General features: G+C 39.5%; 1 protein-coding gene across 1 annotated transcript; it reads right to left on the bottom strand.

The window, feature by feature from the left end:
* Window positions 1-3,117: 3,117 nt before the first annotated feature.
* LOC110944352 lies at window positions 3,118-14,517 on the bottom strand. Its single transcript, XM_022186041.1, has 4 exons — window positions 13,609-14,517; window positions 10,913-13,523; window positions 6,573-6,895; window positions 3,118-3,903 (listed from the first exon to the last, which is right to left on the bottom strand). Exons 1-4 carry the CDS (start codon window positions 14,515-14,517, stop codon window positions 3,118-3,120), a joined length of 4,629 nt encoding a protein of 1,542 aa, XP_022041733.1.
* Window positions 14,518-15,612: the final 1,095 nt, after the last annotated feature.

Below are 15,612 nucleotides of genomic sequence, written 5' to 3' on the forward strand. Positions count from 1 at the left end.
CCGGTTGTTTCCGAGTTCGAATGTTATGCCACACCTCTAGAGATCTAAACGGCCTGTTGTTACCATCCAAATCTTTCCAAGTTGTGCTATCCTCTAGGTCCGGAATCAATTGAGGAACAGTTAACCCAATCAACACCGGATAAATATCGTACCAAGCACTCGGCCACTTCCATTGGCCATTTTCATCTATAATATCCGCAATAGAGGAGTTAAGCTGAAATCCCGCATTTGCTATATTACGAGGGGAAACAAACGAATTCAGCGGACAAATCTGGTTCCACTTATCACTCCAAGCATTGGTCTGAGCACCACTTCGAATAATTTTCCAAATAAAAGGCCGAATAGTAGCTCGAATCGCCAAAATTTTCCTCCAACCCCAACTGATACTACCCCGCGGTTGAACCTCCCACAAACTTTTGCCATTCAATTTATGAGCATATATCCATTGGACCCAAAGAGACTTCCGTTTAGTGAGAATACACCAGACATGGTTAGCCATTAGAGCTTTGTTAACATCAGAAATGCTGCGAATACCCAAACCGCCCTCATCCTTAGGTAAACATACCTCGGCCCAGGCAACTTTAGCTTTGGCCCTCCCTTGATTAGTAACATTCCACAAGAACCGACGCATTAACTTCTCCAGCTCGTTTGTGACTCTAGATGGAATAATGAATACCGAGGCCCAGTAAATATGCATCGAAGACAGAACTGAAGTAATTAGTTGTAGCCTCCCCGCAAAAGATAGCGATTTGTTCACCCAACTTCCTATCTTTTTCTCCACCCGATCAACTAACGGCTTACAATCCTTATACATCAGTTTAGTGGATATTAGTGGCACCCCTAAATACCGAACTGGCAACGTCCCTTGGTTAAACGGCATAATCCGAAGAATTTCCTGCTTGACATGTTGCGGAACGTTGCAAAAGTAAACCGTGCTCTTAGCTGGACTCGGCTTAAGCCCCGAGGCATTAGTGAAAATCTCAAGAGCATCCCTAACCCTCTTGACCGAAATGGCATCCCCATGCACAAAAATGAACAGGTCATCCGCAAAAGCCACATTAATAATCTTCTGTTTCACACATTGAGCATGAAATTTGAAACCTATCCCCGTGCATGCCCCACGCTGAAGGAGCAAAGATAGAATTTCCATAACCATCGTGAAAAGATAAGGGGACATCGGGTCTCCCTGTCTTAGCCCCCTTTTACCACTAAAATACCCATGAAGATTACCTTGGAGACTTACAGAATATGTAACTGAAGTAACACAAGCCATAATCCACCCAACCATCTTAGTATGAAGCCCGAAACCATGCAGAACACTCTCCAAAAACGCCCAATTGACTGTGTCGTAGGCCTTTTGAATATCAATCTTGAATGCACATCTAGCTGGCCCCCGGTTCAGATGATAATTATGCATTAGCTCTTGAGTCAGTAATATGTTATCTGATATTTTCCTTCCCGGGACGAACGCCGATTGATTTATGCTAACCAGCTTATCCAAACTACCCTTAAGTCTATCCGTGAGGATCTTGCTAATACACTTATACAAGACATTGCAACACGAAATAGGCCGATAATCTAGCACCGAATCCGGGGTTTCAACTTTAGGGACAAGAGCCAGAATTGTATGGTTAAGTTGTTTGAGGAGCTTACCATTGCCGAAAAAGTCTAAAACCGCATCCGTAACTTCACTACCCACAATATCCCAAGCACTTTTAAAGAACGCCGACGTATACCCATCAGGCCCCGGGGCTTTATTCTCCGCAATACTAAACATTGCACTTTTCACTTCTTCCCGAGAAACATGACGGACCATAGCACTCGCCTCATTGGTATTCAGCACATTAATTCCCAGCTCCTCCATATTAATAATCGAAACATGGTCCTCTCGACCCAAAAACCTTTCATAATGCTGGACAAGGGCTAAAGGCACACTATCTCCTTCAAACCGATTGCCTTCTACATCTCGTATAGACTGAATTGAGCTACGAGCATTCCTGCATTTAAGCATGTTGTGAAAAAACGCCGTGTTCGAATCACCAGCACACAACCACTCAACCTTAGACTTTTGTTTTAAAAAACATTCTTCATCATAAGAAGCCGTATTGAACTGTGCAAGACAATCTGCTTCCTTCTCTCTCAAAACCAACATCCAACGGGCTCTCATCGATTTGTTTCTGAACAACATCAAGCTGTTTCCTAAGCTCCAAAACTTTATCATGCAAATTACCTTGATTGAATAACAATTTACGCATAAGCGGTTTCAGATTACGGAGCTTCTTCGTTACCGAAAACATTGTAAAGCCTTCTACCCGTTGTGACCATACCTTCTCGACAAACTCCCTAAAATCCGGTTTTGACGTAAGAAAATTTGCAAACTTGAAGGGTTTCTGTCGCTTCGTGACCGAGTTGGACATATTAAGAATGCATGGAGTATGATCCGATATCCTAAACGGATGATACCGGACAAAAGCTTCCGGGAACAATTCAACGAATTTCAAATTACCCATAACCCTATCAAGCTTCTTTAGCAAGCCAATACCCTTCTTTGGTTTCTGGTTCCACGTAAAGTGCAACCCATGACCCACAATATCAACAAGTTCTGTATGCTGGACACAAACATGAAACTCTCTCATACCAATAGAACTCGTAGAAGGCCCATTCAAAGAATCATCCACTTGAAGGACCGAATTAAAATCCCCCATGACCACCCACGGCTTATCATGACAAAAACTGCTGTGCATACATAGAGTATCCCATAAGCGTCGTCTTTCCTGATACGTATTCTTAGCATACACAAAAGAGGTGAAGAAAGATGCACTACCATTTTTCGGACATAATTGAGTATGAATAACTTGCTCCTCTCGAGACAAGACCATAAGATCCACAACCTCCATGTTCCACCCTATGATGATTCTAGTACCACGATCACACACATCACCATTCGAAGTCCAAGCCCAATTCCGAAAAACAGCTTTACATACCTTAGATAAATTTGTAACATCCACATGAGATTCCAGAATAGCACAAACAGCCACCCGATTTTCAGACAATAGCATACGAACCTCCTTTTGTTTCAGGGGATGGTTCAATCCCCTTATATTCCATGAAACCAAACTATCCATTTAAACCGACAACACCGGGAGTGCTTGCCCCCTCAGAAATTGGACGTTTATCATGCCTCATGAACTCCGAAGATTCTGTTGGAATCGTTTCCACAACCTCGTCATCTGACAACACATGATTAGCACTATCGTTTTCCATATTAGACCTCTTCTCATACACCGACCCATTACCACTCTCAGGCTCCCCCGGGTTATCAGAAAGCACTTCAAACGGATTTCTAGTAGCAACACTAGTTCCCGCCTTAGCTGCCGTGTTATGTTTCCCACTAGAGTCCAACTTACCATCTTTCGTACCCGACGAGCTCGCACCCAAGTTCCCTTCTTTCGGCCTATACACAAACCTGGCCTTCTGCTTCTTTGGCATAGCCCCAATTCTAGCCGTTTTCCTCTTATCCGTTATGAATCCCTCATCATCTACAACCACTTGCTTGGCTTTAGTTACTATACTCTTAGGGCATGTCTGGTCATTATGTCCAAAAACACAGCACACCGAACGACGCTGAGGCCTCCATTCATACTCAATCTTCACCTTTTCGGTTATATAGCCCTCATCATCAAGCTTCGGAATGGCCACCGTAATAAATTCCTTTAACTCATTATCCGCATTAACCTCAATCAGGGCCCGGGCAAAACTACTCCTCCCCCAGTTATCCACACACATATCCGCCGTATATCCATCTAACCTTTTTGGCGTCCCCAATTTAGAAGCTAACAAACTTAGCCCATCATCCGTATAAATTGCAATAGGGACGTTATGGAACTTAACCCATACCGGAACCTTTTTGGTTTAAACATGGACTTTATACATTGGTGGTTTGTTTAATGACTTAAGTAACGATATGTGTGTAGTATGATACAAGCATGGTGGATACGCCGCTGGTACTTCCTATATATAAGTGCTTGTATCGTATTACATGTCATAGCGTTATTTAAATCATTTAGTTTGGACTTATACATTTTTACACAAATAACACATTTTCACAAGACTTCGTTTTACAAAACAACTTGCTTTATACAACTTATTTTTACTTGGTTATTCTTTTAACCATACGTTATTCTTCTATTTATACATATCATTTGATTTTATCGCTTTTCAAATGATTTACAAAACAAAACATTTTACAAGGTTCATGACTAACTTTTATTAAACACTTTTCTTAAACTTAAGTCATGAATCCTACATCAACAAAAACCTATGTTACTCACAGGCATTTTTATGCTGACGTACCTATTTTCACATGTGTTTCAGGAGCTAATGCATAGGACGATCGTGACACGCTAGGGTGGACTCGGGCCTTAGTGACATAAAACAGAGCTAGACTTAGTTTAATTTCGTTATGTACTCTTTATTTCAGTAGTTTTAAGACAATGTAACATGTTGGTTCTTGTTTTGAACGATGTATTCCACCCTTGGGTGATGAATAAAATATTATTTTAATTACCTTGGTTGTGGAACAATAATTCTGTTACAACACTCCCCGACGTTTCCGCCACGATTTGATGTTTTACGTGGTCGGGGTGTGACATGAATGAAAGTTAAAACAAGTTCAACTTAATGACCTTGATTAACCACTTGCAGGTTCTTATCAACCCAAATACCACTTGTAAGTTGAAATATAACAATTTTGAATTTTTCAAGAAAGATGCCGATTCCTACTCCCCAATTACCAACCTGGGAGTTCCGGCAAGTTAGGTTTTTTAGATATAGAGATTCTCCCAAGCCTGACGGTCCTTGGGAGTTTCCGAGTCATCAACACTCGGTTTCTTTCCTTTCTTTTTCTTTTCATAAAATTCCTTTACCCCTTTGACCTTTTTGTCAACCATTTTTCCGAAAATATTTTGAACTGTAGGGTTAAAGGCTTTTTCAACATCAAATTCTTTCTTTTCACAAAAAAATTGATTTGAAATCTCAACTTTTCCAACTTTTGATTTTAAATTTTCAGCCCGCAATGGTGGAAAGTTGACGTCATCCATTGGCGGAACTGAATTTTCTTCTTTTAGCTCAACTGGTGCCTCCTCTGACTTTGACGAATCAGATTCATCGCCAGAACTAACATCTGATTTCTTAACAACCCACTTTTGGTTGTTAAGCTTCACTTTTCTTTTGTAAAATCTTTTTGAACTCTCACCAACCTCAAATTTTGAATTTTTTAACACTATAAATTGTTCGGTTGGTGGTTCATTATCAGCCATCTTTTCTTTCAGTTTTTCAGAGACTCCCTGTTTTGTGTTGGTTGCCTTTGGACATTTCAAGGCGATGTGACCAACTACTTTGCATTGATAACAGATTCTCGTCTCCTTTTTCTGAACAACTTCATTCTTCATTCCTTCTTGCTTCTTAGCAAGGAATTCTTTGTTTGTCTGCTTCCAGAATGAGCTCTTTTCCTCTTCTTCCGAACTTGACCCTGAAACAAATACAGTTTTTGGTTTATTAATTTTCTCATTTTTATGATTTTCTAGTGGAGTAAAACCTAATCCCTTCTTTTTAAATTACTGTTATGGTTTGGTTTCTTTCGATCACCAGAACCAGAACTGTAACCTTTTTTCTTGTTTAACCTTTGTTGAACTCTTGAGGTGTGTTTTTTAGGTTTTTCAGTAAGATTTACATCTTTTATTTCAGAAATATTAATTTCTGTCAATTTGAAAACCTTGTTAATCATTTCAGTTTTAACACCTCTTATTGGAAATTCTTCATCAGAAAATAATTTGTCAGAATCATTCAAAGTATATGCTACTTTGAATGTTTCGTCATTCAAATTATTTTGTGACATCAGAAAATCTTTATTGTAAACCCGTTTGACTATTTCCACTGTTGGACTCGAACTTTTGTCTGATGAACTTGAATTCTTAGATTCAGACTTTGACTCTGACTCCTCATCCTTATCCAACACCTGATCGACCACTTTCTTTATTAACTCAGACTCATGATCAGTGTCGGACGATGTGAATGTGACGTCAATGTTATCTGGCAATCCATCTGAAGGTTCATTTTCCCACTTTAAATTGGTTGCCTTTTTGACTCTTTCTGAAATAGGATTTCATGGAGAATATCCATTTTCAAGCGGCGGTGGACACTTGGTATAATCAGTACTATGTTTCTTACCAGTACCCTTTACTTCAGTATCCTATTCTTCAAATGCTTTCATGCCTTCTATTGTAGGATAAATCCTGTCAATCACATAAGAAGCACACGAGTAACTTCTCAATAACCTGTTTACCCTCTCAGTTTATCCTCCGGGTTTTCAATTGTTGTTCAAGTACAACACATTTCTCAATGTAATTATTGATGATTTTCTGCTTTGTCATGAACGCTCCATTGAGTGTCTTCATAGCTAACGCTTGTTCACTGCTTGACATGTTGTATTGATTCGTAGCTTTGTTTAAAACATCATAAGATTCTTTCAGTCTGTTCATGTTATGAATCAATTTATAGTTGTGCCTTTTCACAGTATCACAATTTTCACATTTCTCAGGTATCTTTTCTGCATCAGCTTTCTTTTCAACCTTGAAAGCTGGAATTTCTTTAAACTGCTTCTTTATCACTCGAACATCTTCATCATCACTGTCATCTTGTTTTTTAACCTGCTTTTTTATCACTCGAACATTTTCATCATCACTGTCATCTTTCGCAGCTTGTATTTTTTTGTTCTCTTTCGTTTTACCTGCATAATACGAATTATCATCATCACTATCATCTTTTTCTTTAATAGTTGCTGCTTTATGATTCTTCTTTTTCGCAGCTTGTTTTTCTTTGATCTTTTCCATTTTACCTGCATAACACAAATTATCGTTATCAGATGAAAATTTTCTTGCATAAAATTCAAGTTTTCGAATCTCTTCACTGTCATCATCACTCTCTTCATCCGATGAGTGATCAATGTCACACCCTGGCTTTGCGGAAGCGTGGATTTGTTTGGTGTGACTTCTTAATACCATAGCTTAATCACAACAAAGCTATATGAAACTAAAACCATGCAGATCATCCATTGGTTCATGTTTTAAAATAAAAGTACCACAACATAGTTTTAAAATGTCGACACATGCAACGGAATTACAACATAACAATACAAAAACATTGTTCAGAAGACATAACCACAAACATGAAACAGACGTAGTTTAAGAACTGTGACTCGTCCAGGTAAAAGCCACAGCCCCTAAACTTGGATGACCCCATAACTCTTACGCAGCGTGAAAACGTAGCATACCGTGCTAGATCCTTAATTCCTTGAAATGCATGTAAGTTGGAAAAATCAACAAAAATGTTGAACAAGTTCATGTGTAAGTGAGTATGTAAAACCTTTGTAATATGAAAATCCCTGGTATGTAGCAAATAAGGAAATAAAGTGATCACCAATAGTTTGCAAGGCCATTGATATGTGTGAAGTGCAGTAGGAAGACTCAAACCTAGCAGATTTTTGCGTCGGGCTCAAAGTCACCCCGAGGTCCGTAATGTTGGGCCTGGGGCTGGGCTCGCTACACCCAGATAGATCTACCGCTAAAGACCCTCGGTCCTACAATGAGGATTAATGGCCTCCAGTTCCCGCCTACCCACTCACATGATCTAAGTAGTAACCGTCCTTACGCTAACCATACCATGTAAAAAGTATTCGTAATAGTAACATGTATTTCACCCCCGAAGTATAAAAACTGAAAACAGTTAAGAGAAAAGGGGGGGGGCGACATGAACTCACTGAAGTGCGTCTCGAAATAGTAATCTCCCAATCAACCTGCTGCGTGACGACCTACACGTGCTAACTTCTATTAGACGGACGACCGTGCCTTGGCTTAAGGTTTAACGTTTTTGGGAAATAGTTAGACAACTATTTCGTATTTACACTTCGTAATTATGTATTACTTATATTCCTTCCCAAGGATGGGGGTTTTAATACATGTGCGTTTATATAATTTCAAAATATATTATTAAGTCTCATTTAATAAAATATATTTTAATTCATTTGTCTAAAATATTCTATCTCCAAAATATATATATTTTTCCCAAAAATATTATATTTTATTCCATACAATTTTACAAAATAATACTTTTATCAAAATACACACTTACGAGTATTTTTCCCAAAAATACATAAGTTACACTTTTAGAGTTTGTGTGGTAATAATAATACCGTTGTAACTTAAATTTTTTATTGTGAGGACGTCAGTATTATTTTGGAGTCGTTACTGTTCAGTGTATTCCAGTAATATTATTTTTACCCTAAAAATAATATTTATGTAGTTCACAAAATAATCATAAAATTCTCACAAGTGTTATTATGAAAAATATATTCTAAACATATATTTAACAAGTTTCATTTATGAAAATTCCACCTCCGACACTTGGAAGTTTTGTAATAAAAATCATGGCGAATTTTATTTTGGAAAACAAGTTAAGAATATATTCACAACACTTGTTACAAAAATATTTCCAAGTGTTATATTTCTGGAAAAATTTCGCCAGAGTTTCCTCTGTAACTGGAGGTGGCCACGCTTACTAGCGTATCATTTTCTTTTCAAAATTCAATCAACAATTTTCCCATCATCAATATTCAATATCAAAACATCAAACTAGACAGAAATATACATAAATCCTAGGGGCTCCCATGGGTTTGTAATTCAGTGGGTGTGTGTTGTACGGCTCAGATTAAACGCTTGGGAAACAAGAAACGATCTTAACGGTTCCATGTTTCCTATATATACCCATCCATCTCCATTGCAAAACCCACTTGAATTCTGAGTTTGTTCTCTAAGTTAGGGTGCTTTAACACTTCATACCTGAGAATACTCGGAAGTTCAATCTTGCAGGGACCCTTTGTAAGTGTTCCTTTGTTCTTTTATTGCTTTTCGAGTCCGAAAGTCAAACTTTGTTTGACTTTCTGCATTGACCAGTTTGTGGTCAATGCGAAGTTCGTTTGAACTTCATAACGTGAGCGTAATCACGATGGTTATAGTCCCTAGCGACTATACCTACTGATTACCACGTTATCTAGGCTCAGTGACGAGTCGTAGTTTCGGCCAAAATGCGTTTTCTCGCGTATTTTGTAACCAAACTACCCTAGGGTATTAAAACCGTTTGTTTTAATACCAAACCTGTTTTCTAATATTACTAAACATGTTCTATCATGTTTAGCTCGTCGCTTTTAGATTTGTGCTTATTTAGGGTCGTAAAGGTAAGCGATCTAATCAATCGCTTATGCTTACGAACCCGACCCATTTGGTCGATCATTAGGATCCGACCAAACATTTTAGGTGACCATAGTTGTGTAGGGAATAACCTTCCGAGGTTATACCTTATGGTCACGACGTTTAAATAGTTGTATGATAAGTAGTTCTTATGCCTTAGGTAAATTACCAAAATACCCTTTTTGCGCCAAAATTCATTTTAAACCTATGTAACATAATTTTTGACATCTAAACTGATTTAGCAACAATATTAAGCGTGTTAAGGCATATCTTGCTTGTCATAGGACTAGTTAAGCATTCCGAATGCGTTTTACGCGAACGACACGTTAAAGTAGCATAAGCTACCTAAATGAGTCGTAACGGGTCAAAAGCACTTAGGATAGGTTTCGTTTTAGTACGTAGGCTTTTTTAAACCATGTTACATAAGTTCCCCTACTTATTTGGTTTACGAACCCTCGTACTACCCGATCCTCCGATAGGTCCGTTTATTAATGTAGATACCTATATAGGTGCCGTTTGATTCCGTGATCTTCTAGCATTGCTTGATGGTTATCCTACGACTTCTAAGCAATCTCAAGTGAGTATATAGACCCCTCTTTTACTGTTTTCCAAACATTTTGGGGTGAAACACATGTGCCTACTTGTTACTTTCGTGCTTTCTTGTTTTCACATCATATGCTTGCTATGTTCTTAGTACACTTATAGTACATGATTTCATTACATTGTTTTGCTATGTATGTTGACTGAGCATGCTAGCACATTGATTTACATTACGTTGCTTTGCTACATATGTTTACTTGGCATATTAGCGCATTGTTTTACATTACATTTTCTGCTATGTATGTTGACTGAGCATACTAGCACATTGATTTAAATGACTTTTCTGCTTTGTATGTTAACTTAGCATACTTAGTACATTGTTTTCATATAACATGTTTACATTTGGTATGACATTTGGTTTGCATAAACGGGACTTATATACATTCATTAACATTAGCTACGCCGCTCGGTAGTAAGTAATGGTACCATAGGACTTGACAAATCCCGTTCCTGACATCCTGGGTTGGTTTGGATATAAGGAATGACTGAATCCGAAAACATTTCTTTTGATAACCTTTACTTAAGGTTATCCGTCTGTCTCAAGGCTTGAATGTATGCGTTAACTTACCACATAAATGTTTGTATCATTTAAAACATGCTTTTACTTTGCAAAACATAACTTTTTGATATACTCAAAATACTTTGTTTTGTACATTTTTACATTTGGTTTAAGTGAATACATATTTACTTAACATACATGACATTTGTTACATATACATGACTACATTTTGGGACTTTTTAAACATATGACAATGGTTTAGACAAGAACATTTGATGGTTGGTTTAAACATGGACTTTTTTTTTTGGGTAAAGGGTTACCCCAGGTGAATTTTATAAATCAACCAAATAAGTACAAGGGTATGTCAGAGTGATCATACCAACTAGGCTTGACATACCAAAACCTAGGAACCAAAACAAACAACGACCACAAACAAAACCATACAAAAAGCAACCAGAAAGCACAGCCTTAACACATCAAAAAACTATAAAAACCGAGCCCTATATCTAGCCTGGGTCGATTACGGCTTCACTAGGAACAATGTTCCACTTCTTCAGCAATCTCTGATTACCCGCTCCACTTTTGAACCTGAACCCCATCAGCCGTAGCCTAACAGTCCCTATGATCTTCTCCGAAATGACCTCCACATTTGCCTTCGTGTTGGAGAACAACCGATTGTTCCGCTCTTGCCATACAAAATAAGCAGAAGCCGCAATGACTAGCTTACCTACAATGTATTCCGTCTTTTTCGAACTCGCATTCTGATCCAACCAACCCATGATAGAGTGCCACGAACCATCAATGTCTTCCATATTCACCATAGTCCTGACCGTAGACCATACTTGCTGGGCAAAGGAGCACTGAAAAAACAGATGGTCTCTAGAATCCCTGTCTCTCATGCACAGCGGACAACACATTAGCCTCAAATTTGTTTCACTCCCCACCTCCCAAACTGCTAACCTATCCTGAGTCTTGAGTTTATTCTTGATAACCAACCATAGGTGAAACGAATGCCTAGGAATACATTGGCTAAACCAAACCCCGTTAACCCACGTAACCGGTTGTTTCCGAGTTCGAATGTTATGCCACACCTCTAGAGATCTAAACGGCCTGTTGTTACCATCCAAATCTTTCCAAGTTGTGCTATCCTCTAGGTCCGGAATCAATTGAGGAACAGTTAACCCAATCAACACCGGATAAATATCGTACCAAGCACTCGGCCACTTCCATTGGCCATTTTCATCTATAATATCCGCAATAGAGGAGTTAAGCTGAAATCCCGCATTTGCTATATTACGAGGGGAAACAAACGAATTCAGCGGACAAATCTGGTTCCACTTATCACTCCAAGCATTGGTCTGAGCACCACTTCGAATAATTTTCCAAATAAAAGGCCGAATAGTAGCTCGAATCGCCAAAATTTTCCTCCAACCCCAACTGATACTACCCCGCGGTTGAACCTCCCACAAACTTTTGCCATTCAATTTATGAGCATATATCCATTGGACCCAAAGAGACTTCCGTTTAGTGAGAATACACCAGACATGGTTAGCCATTAGAGCTTTGTTAACATCAGAAATGCTGCGAATACCCAAACCGCCCTCATCCTTAGGTAAACATACCTCGGCCCAGGCAACTTTAGCTTTGGCCCTCCCTTGATTAGTAACATTCCACAAGAACCGACGCATTAACTTCTCCAGCTCGTTTGTGACTCTAGATGGAATAATGAATACCGAGGCCCAGTAAATATGCATCGAAGACAGAACTGAAGTAATTAGTTGTAGCCTCCCCGCAAAAGATAGCGATTTGTTCACCCAACTTCCTATCTTTTTCTCCACCCGATCAACTAACGGCTTACAATCCTTATACATCAGTTTAGTGGATATTAGTGGCACCCCTAAATACCGAACTGGCAACGTCCCTTGGTTAAACGGCATAATCCGAAGAATTTCCTGCTTGACATGTTGCGGAACGTTGCAAAAGTAAACCGTGCTCTTAGCTGGACTCGGCTTAAGCCCCGAGGCATTAGTGAAAATCTCAAGAGCATCCCTAACCCTCTTGACCGAAATGGCATCCCCATGCACAAAAATGAACAGGTCATCCGCAAAAGCCACATTAATAATCTTCTGTTTCACACATTGAGCATGAAATTTGAAACCTATCCCCGTGCATGCCCCACGCTGAAGGAGCAAAGATAGAATTTCCATAACCATCGTGAAAAGATAAGGGGACATCGGGTCTCCCTGTCTTAGCCCCCTTTTACCACTAAAATACCCATGAAGATTACCTTGGAGACTTACAGAATATGTAACTGAAGTAACACAAGCCATAATCCACCCAACCATCTTAGTATGAAGCCCGAAACCATGCAGAACACTCTCCAAAAACGCCCAATTGACTGTGTCGTAGGCCTTTTGAATATCAATCTTGAATGCACATCTAGCTGGCCCCCGGTTCAGATGATAATTATGCATTAGCTCTTGAGTCAGTAATATGTTATCTGATATTTTCCTTCCCGGGACGAACGCCGATTGATTTATGCTAACCAGCTTATCCAAACTACCCTTAAGTCTATCCGTGAGGATCTTGCTAATACACTTATACAAGACATTGCAACACGAAATAGGCCGATAATCTAGCACCGAATCCGGGGTTTCAACTTTAGGGACAAGAGCCAGAATTGTATGGTTAAGTTGTTTGAGGAGCTTACCATTGCCGAAAAAGTCTAAAACCGCATCCGTAACTTCACTACCCACAATATCCCAAGCACTTTTAAAGAACGCCGACGTATACCCATCAGGCCCCGGGGCTTTATTCTCCGCAATACTAAACATTGCACTTTTCACTTCTTCCCGAGAAACATGACGGACCATAGCACTCGCCTCATTGGTATTCAGCACATTAATTCCCAGCTCCTCCATATTAATAATCGAAACATGGTCCTCTCGACCCAAAAACCTTTCATAATGCTGGACAAGGGCTAAAGGCACACTATCTCCTTCAAACCGATTGCCTTCTACATCTCGTATAGACTGAATTGAGCTACGAGCATTCCTGCATTTAAGCATGTTGTGAAAAAACGCCGTGTTCGAATCACCAGCACACAACCACTCAACCTTAGACTTTTGTTTTAAAAAACATTCTTCATCATAAGAAGCCGTATTGAACTGTGCAAGACAATCTGCTTCCTTCTCTCTCAAAACCAACATCCAACGGGCTCTCATCGATTTGTTTCTGAACAACATCAAGCTGTTTCCTAAGCTCCAAAACTTTATCATGCAAATTACCTTGATTGAATAACAATTTACGCATAAGCGGTTTCAGATTACGGAGCTTCTTCGTTACCGAAAACATTGTAAAGCCTTCTACCCGTTGTGACCATACCTTCTCGACAAACTCCCTAAAATCCGGTTTTGACGTAAGAAAATTTGCAAACTTGAAGGGTTTCTGTCGCTTCGTGACCGAGTTGGACATATTAAGAATGCATGGAGTATGATCCGATATCCTAAACGGATGATACCGGACAAAAGCTTCCGGGAACAATTCAACGAATTTCAAATTACCCATAACCCTATCAAGCTTCTTTAGCAAGCCAATACCCTTCTTTGGTTTCTGGTTCCACGTAAAGTGCAACCCATGACCCACAATATCAACAAGTTCTGTATGCTGGACACAAACATGAAACTCTCTCATACCAATAGAACTCGTAGAAGGCCCATTCAAAGAATCATCCACTTGAAGGACCGAATTAAAATCCCCCATGACCACCCACGGCTTATCATGACAAAAACTGCTGTGCATACATAGAGTATCCCATAAGCGTCGTCTTTCCTGATACGTATTCTTAGCATACACAAAAGAGGTGAAGAAAGATGCACTACCATTTTTCGGACATAATTGAGTATGAATAACTTGCTCCTCTCGAGACAAGACCATAAGATCCACAACCTCCATGTTCCACCCTATGATGATTCTAGTACCACGATCACACACATCACCATTCGAAGTCCAAGCCCAATTCCGAAAAACAGCTTTACATACCTTAGATAAATTTGTAACATCCACATGAGATTCCAGAATAGCACAAACAGCCACCCGATTTTCAGACAATAGCATACGAACCTCCTTTTGTTTCAGGGGATGGTTCAATCCCCTTATATTCCATGAAACCAAACTATCCATTTAAACCGACAACACCGGGAGTGCTTGCCCCCTCAGAAATTGGACGTTTATCATGCCTCATGAACTCCGAAGATTCTGTTGGAATCGTTTCCACAACCTCGTCATCTGACAACACATGATTAGCACTATCGTTTTCCATATTAGACCTCTTCTCATACACCGACCCATTACCACTCTCAGGCTCCCCCGGGTTATCAGAAAGCACTTCAAACGGATTTCTAGTAGCAACACTAGTTCCCGCCTTAGCTGCCGTGTTATGTTTCCCACTAGAGTCCAACTTACCATCTTTCGTACCCGACGAGCTCGCACCCAAGTTCCCTTCTTTCGGCCTATACACAAACCTGGCCTTCTGCTTCTTTGGCATAGCCCCAATTCTAGCCGTTTTCCTCTTATCCGTTATGAATCCCTCATCATCTACAACCACTTGCTTGGCTTTAGTTACTATACTCTTAGGGCATGTCTGGTCATTATGTCCAAAAACACAGCACACCGAACGACGCTGAGGCCTCCATTCATACTCAATCTTCACCTTTTCGGTTATATAGCCCTCATCATCAAGCTTCGGAATGGCCACCGTAATAAATTCCTTTAACTCATTATCCGCATTAACCTCAATCAGGGCCCGGGCAAAACTACTCCTCCCCCAGTTATCCACACACATATCCGCCGTATATCCATCTAACCTTTTTGGCGTCCCCAATTTAGAAGCTAACAAACTTAGCCCATCATCCGTATAAATTGCAATAGGGACGTTATGGAACTTAACCCATACCGGAACCTTTTTGGTTTAAACATGGACTTTATACATTGGTGGTTTGTTTAATGACTTAAGTAACGATATGTGTGTAGTATGATACAAGCATGGTGGATACGCCGCTGGTACTTCCTATATATAAGTGCTTGTATCGTATTACATGTCATAGCGTTATTTAAATCATTTAGTTTGGACTTATACATTTTTACACAAATAACACATTTTCACAAGACTTCGTTTTACAAAACAACTTGCTTTATACAACTTATTTTTAC

This window comes from Helianthus annuus, chromosome 1 (genome assembly GCF_002127325.2).
Source record: "Helianthus annuus cultivar XRQ/B chromosome 1, HanXRQr2.0-SUNRISE, whole genome shotgun sequence".
Lineage (NCBI taxonomy): Eukaryota > Viridiplantae > Streptophyta > Magnoliopsida > Asterales > Asteraceae > Helianthus > Helianthus annuus.

Bases quoted from the DNA above. Each gene is read 5' to 3' on its own strand.
- LOC110944352 (XM_022186041.1), bottom strand. From the start codon at position 14,517: ATGCTATTGTCTGAAAATCGGGTGGCTGTTTGTGCTATTCTGGAATCT. The intron at 13,524-13,608 runs GTTGGTTTTGAG...TTAAAACAAAAG, and splicing joins TCGATGAGAGCCCGTTGGAT to TCTAAGGTTGAGTGGTTGTG. The intron at 3,904-6,572 runs GTGAAAAGGCAC...TAAACCAAAAAG, and splicing joins AATGTGAAAATTGTGATACT to GTTCCGGTATGGGTTAAGTT.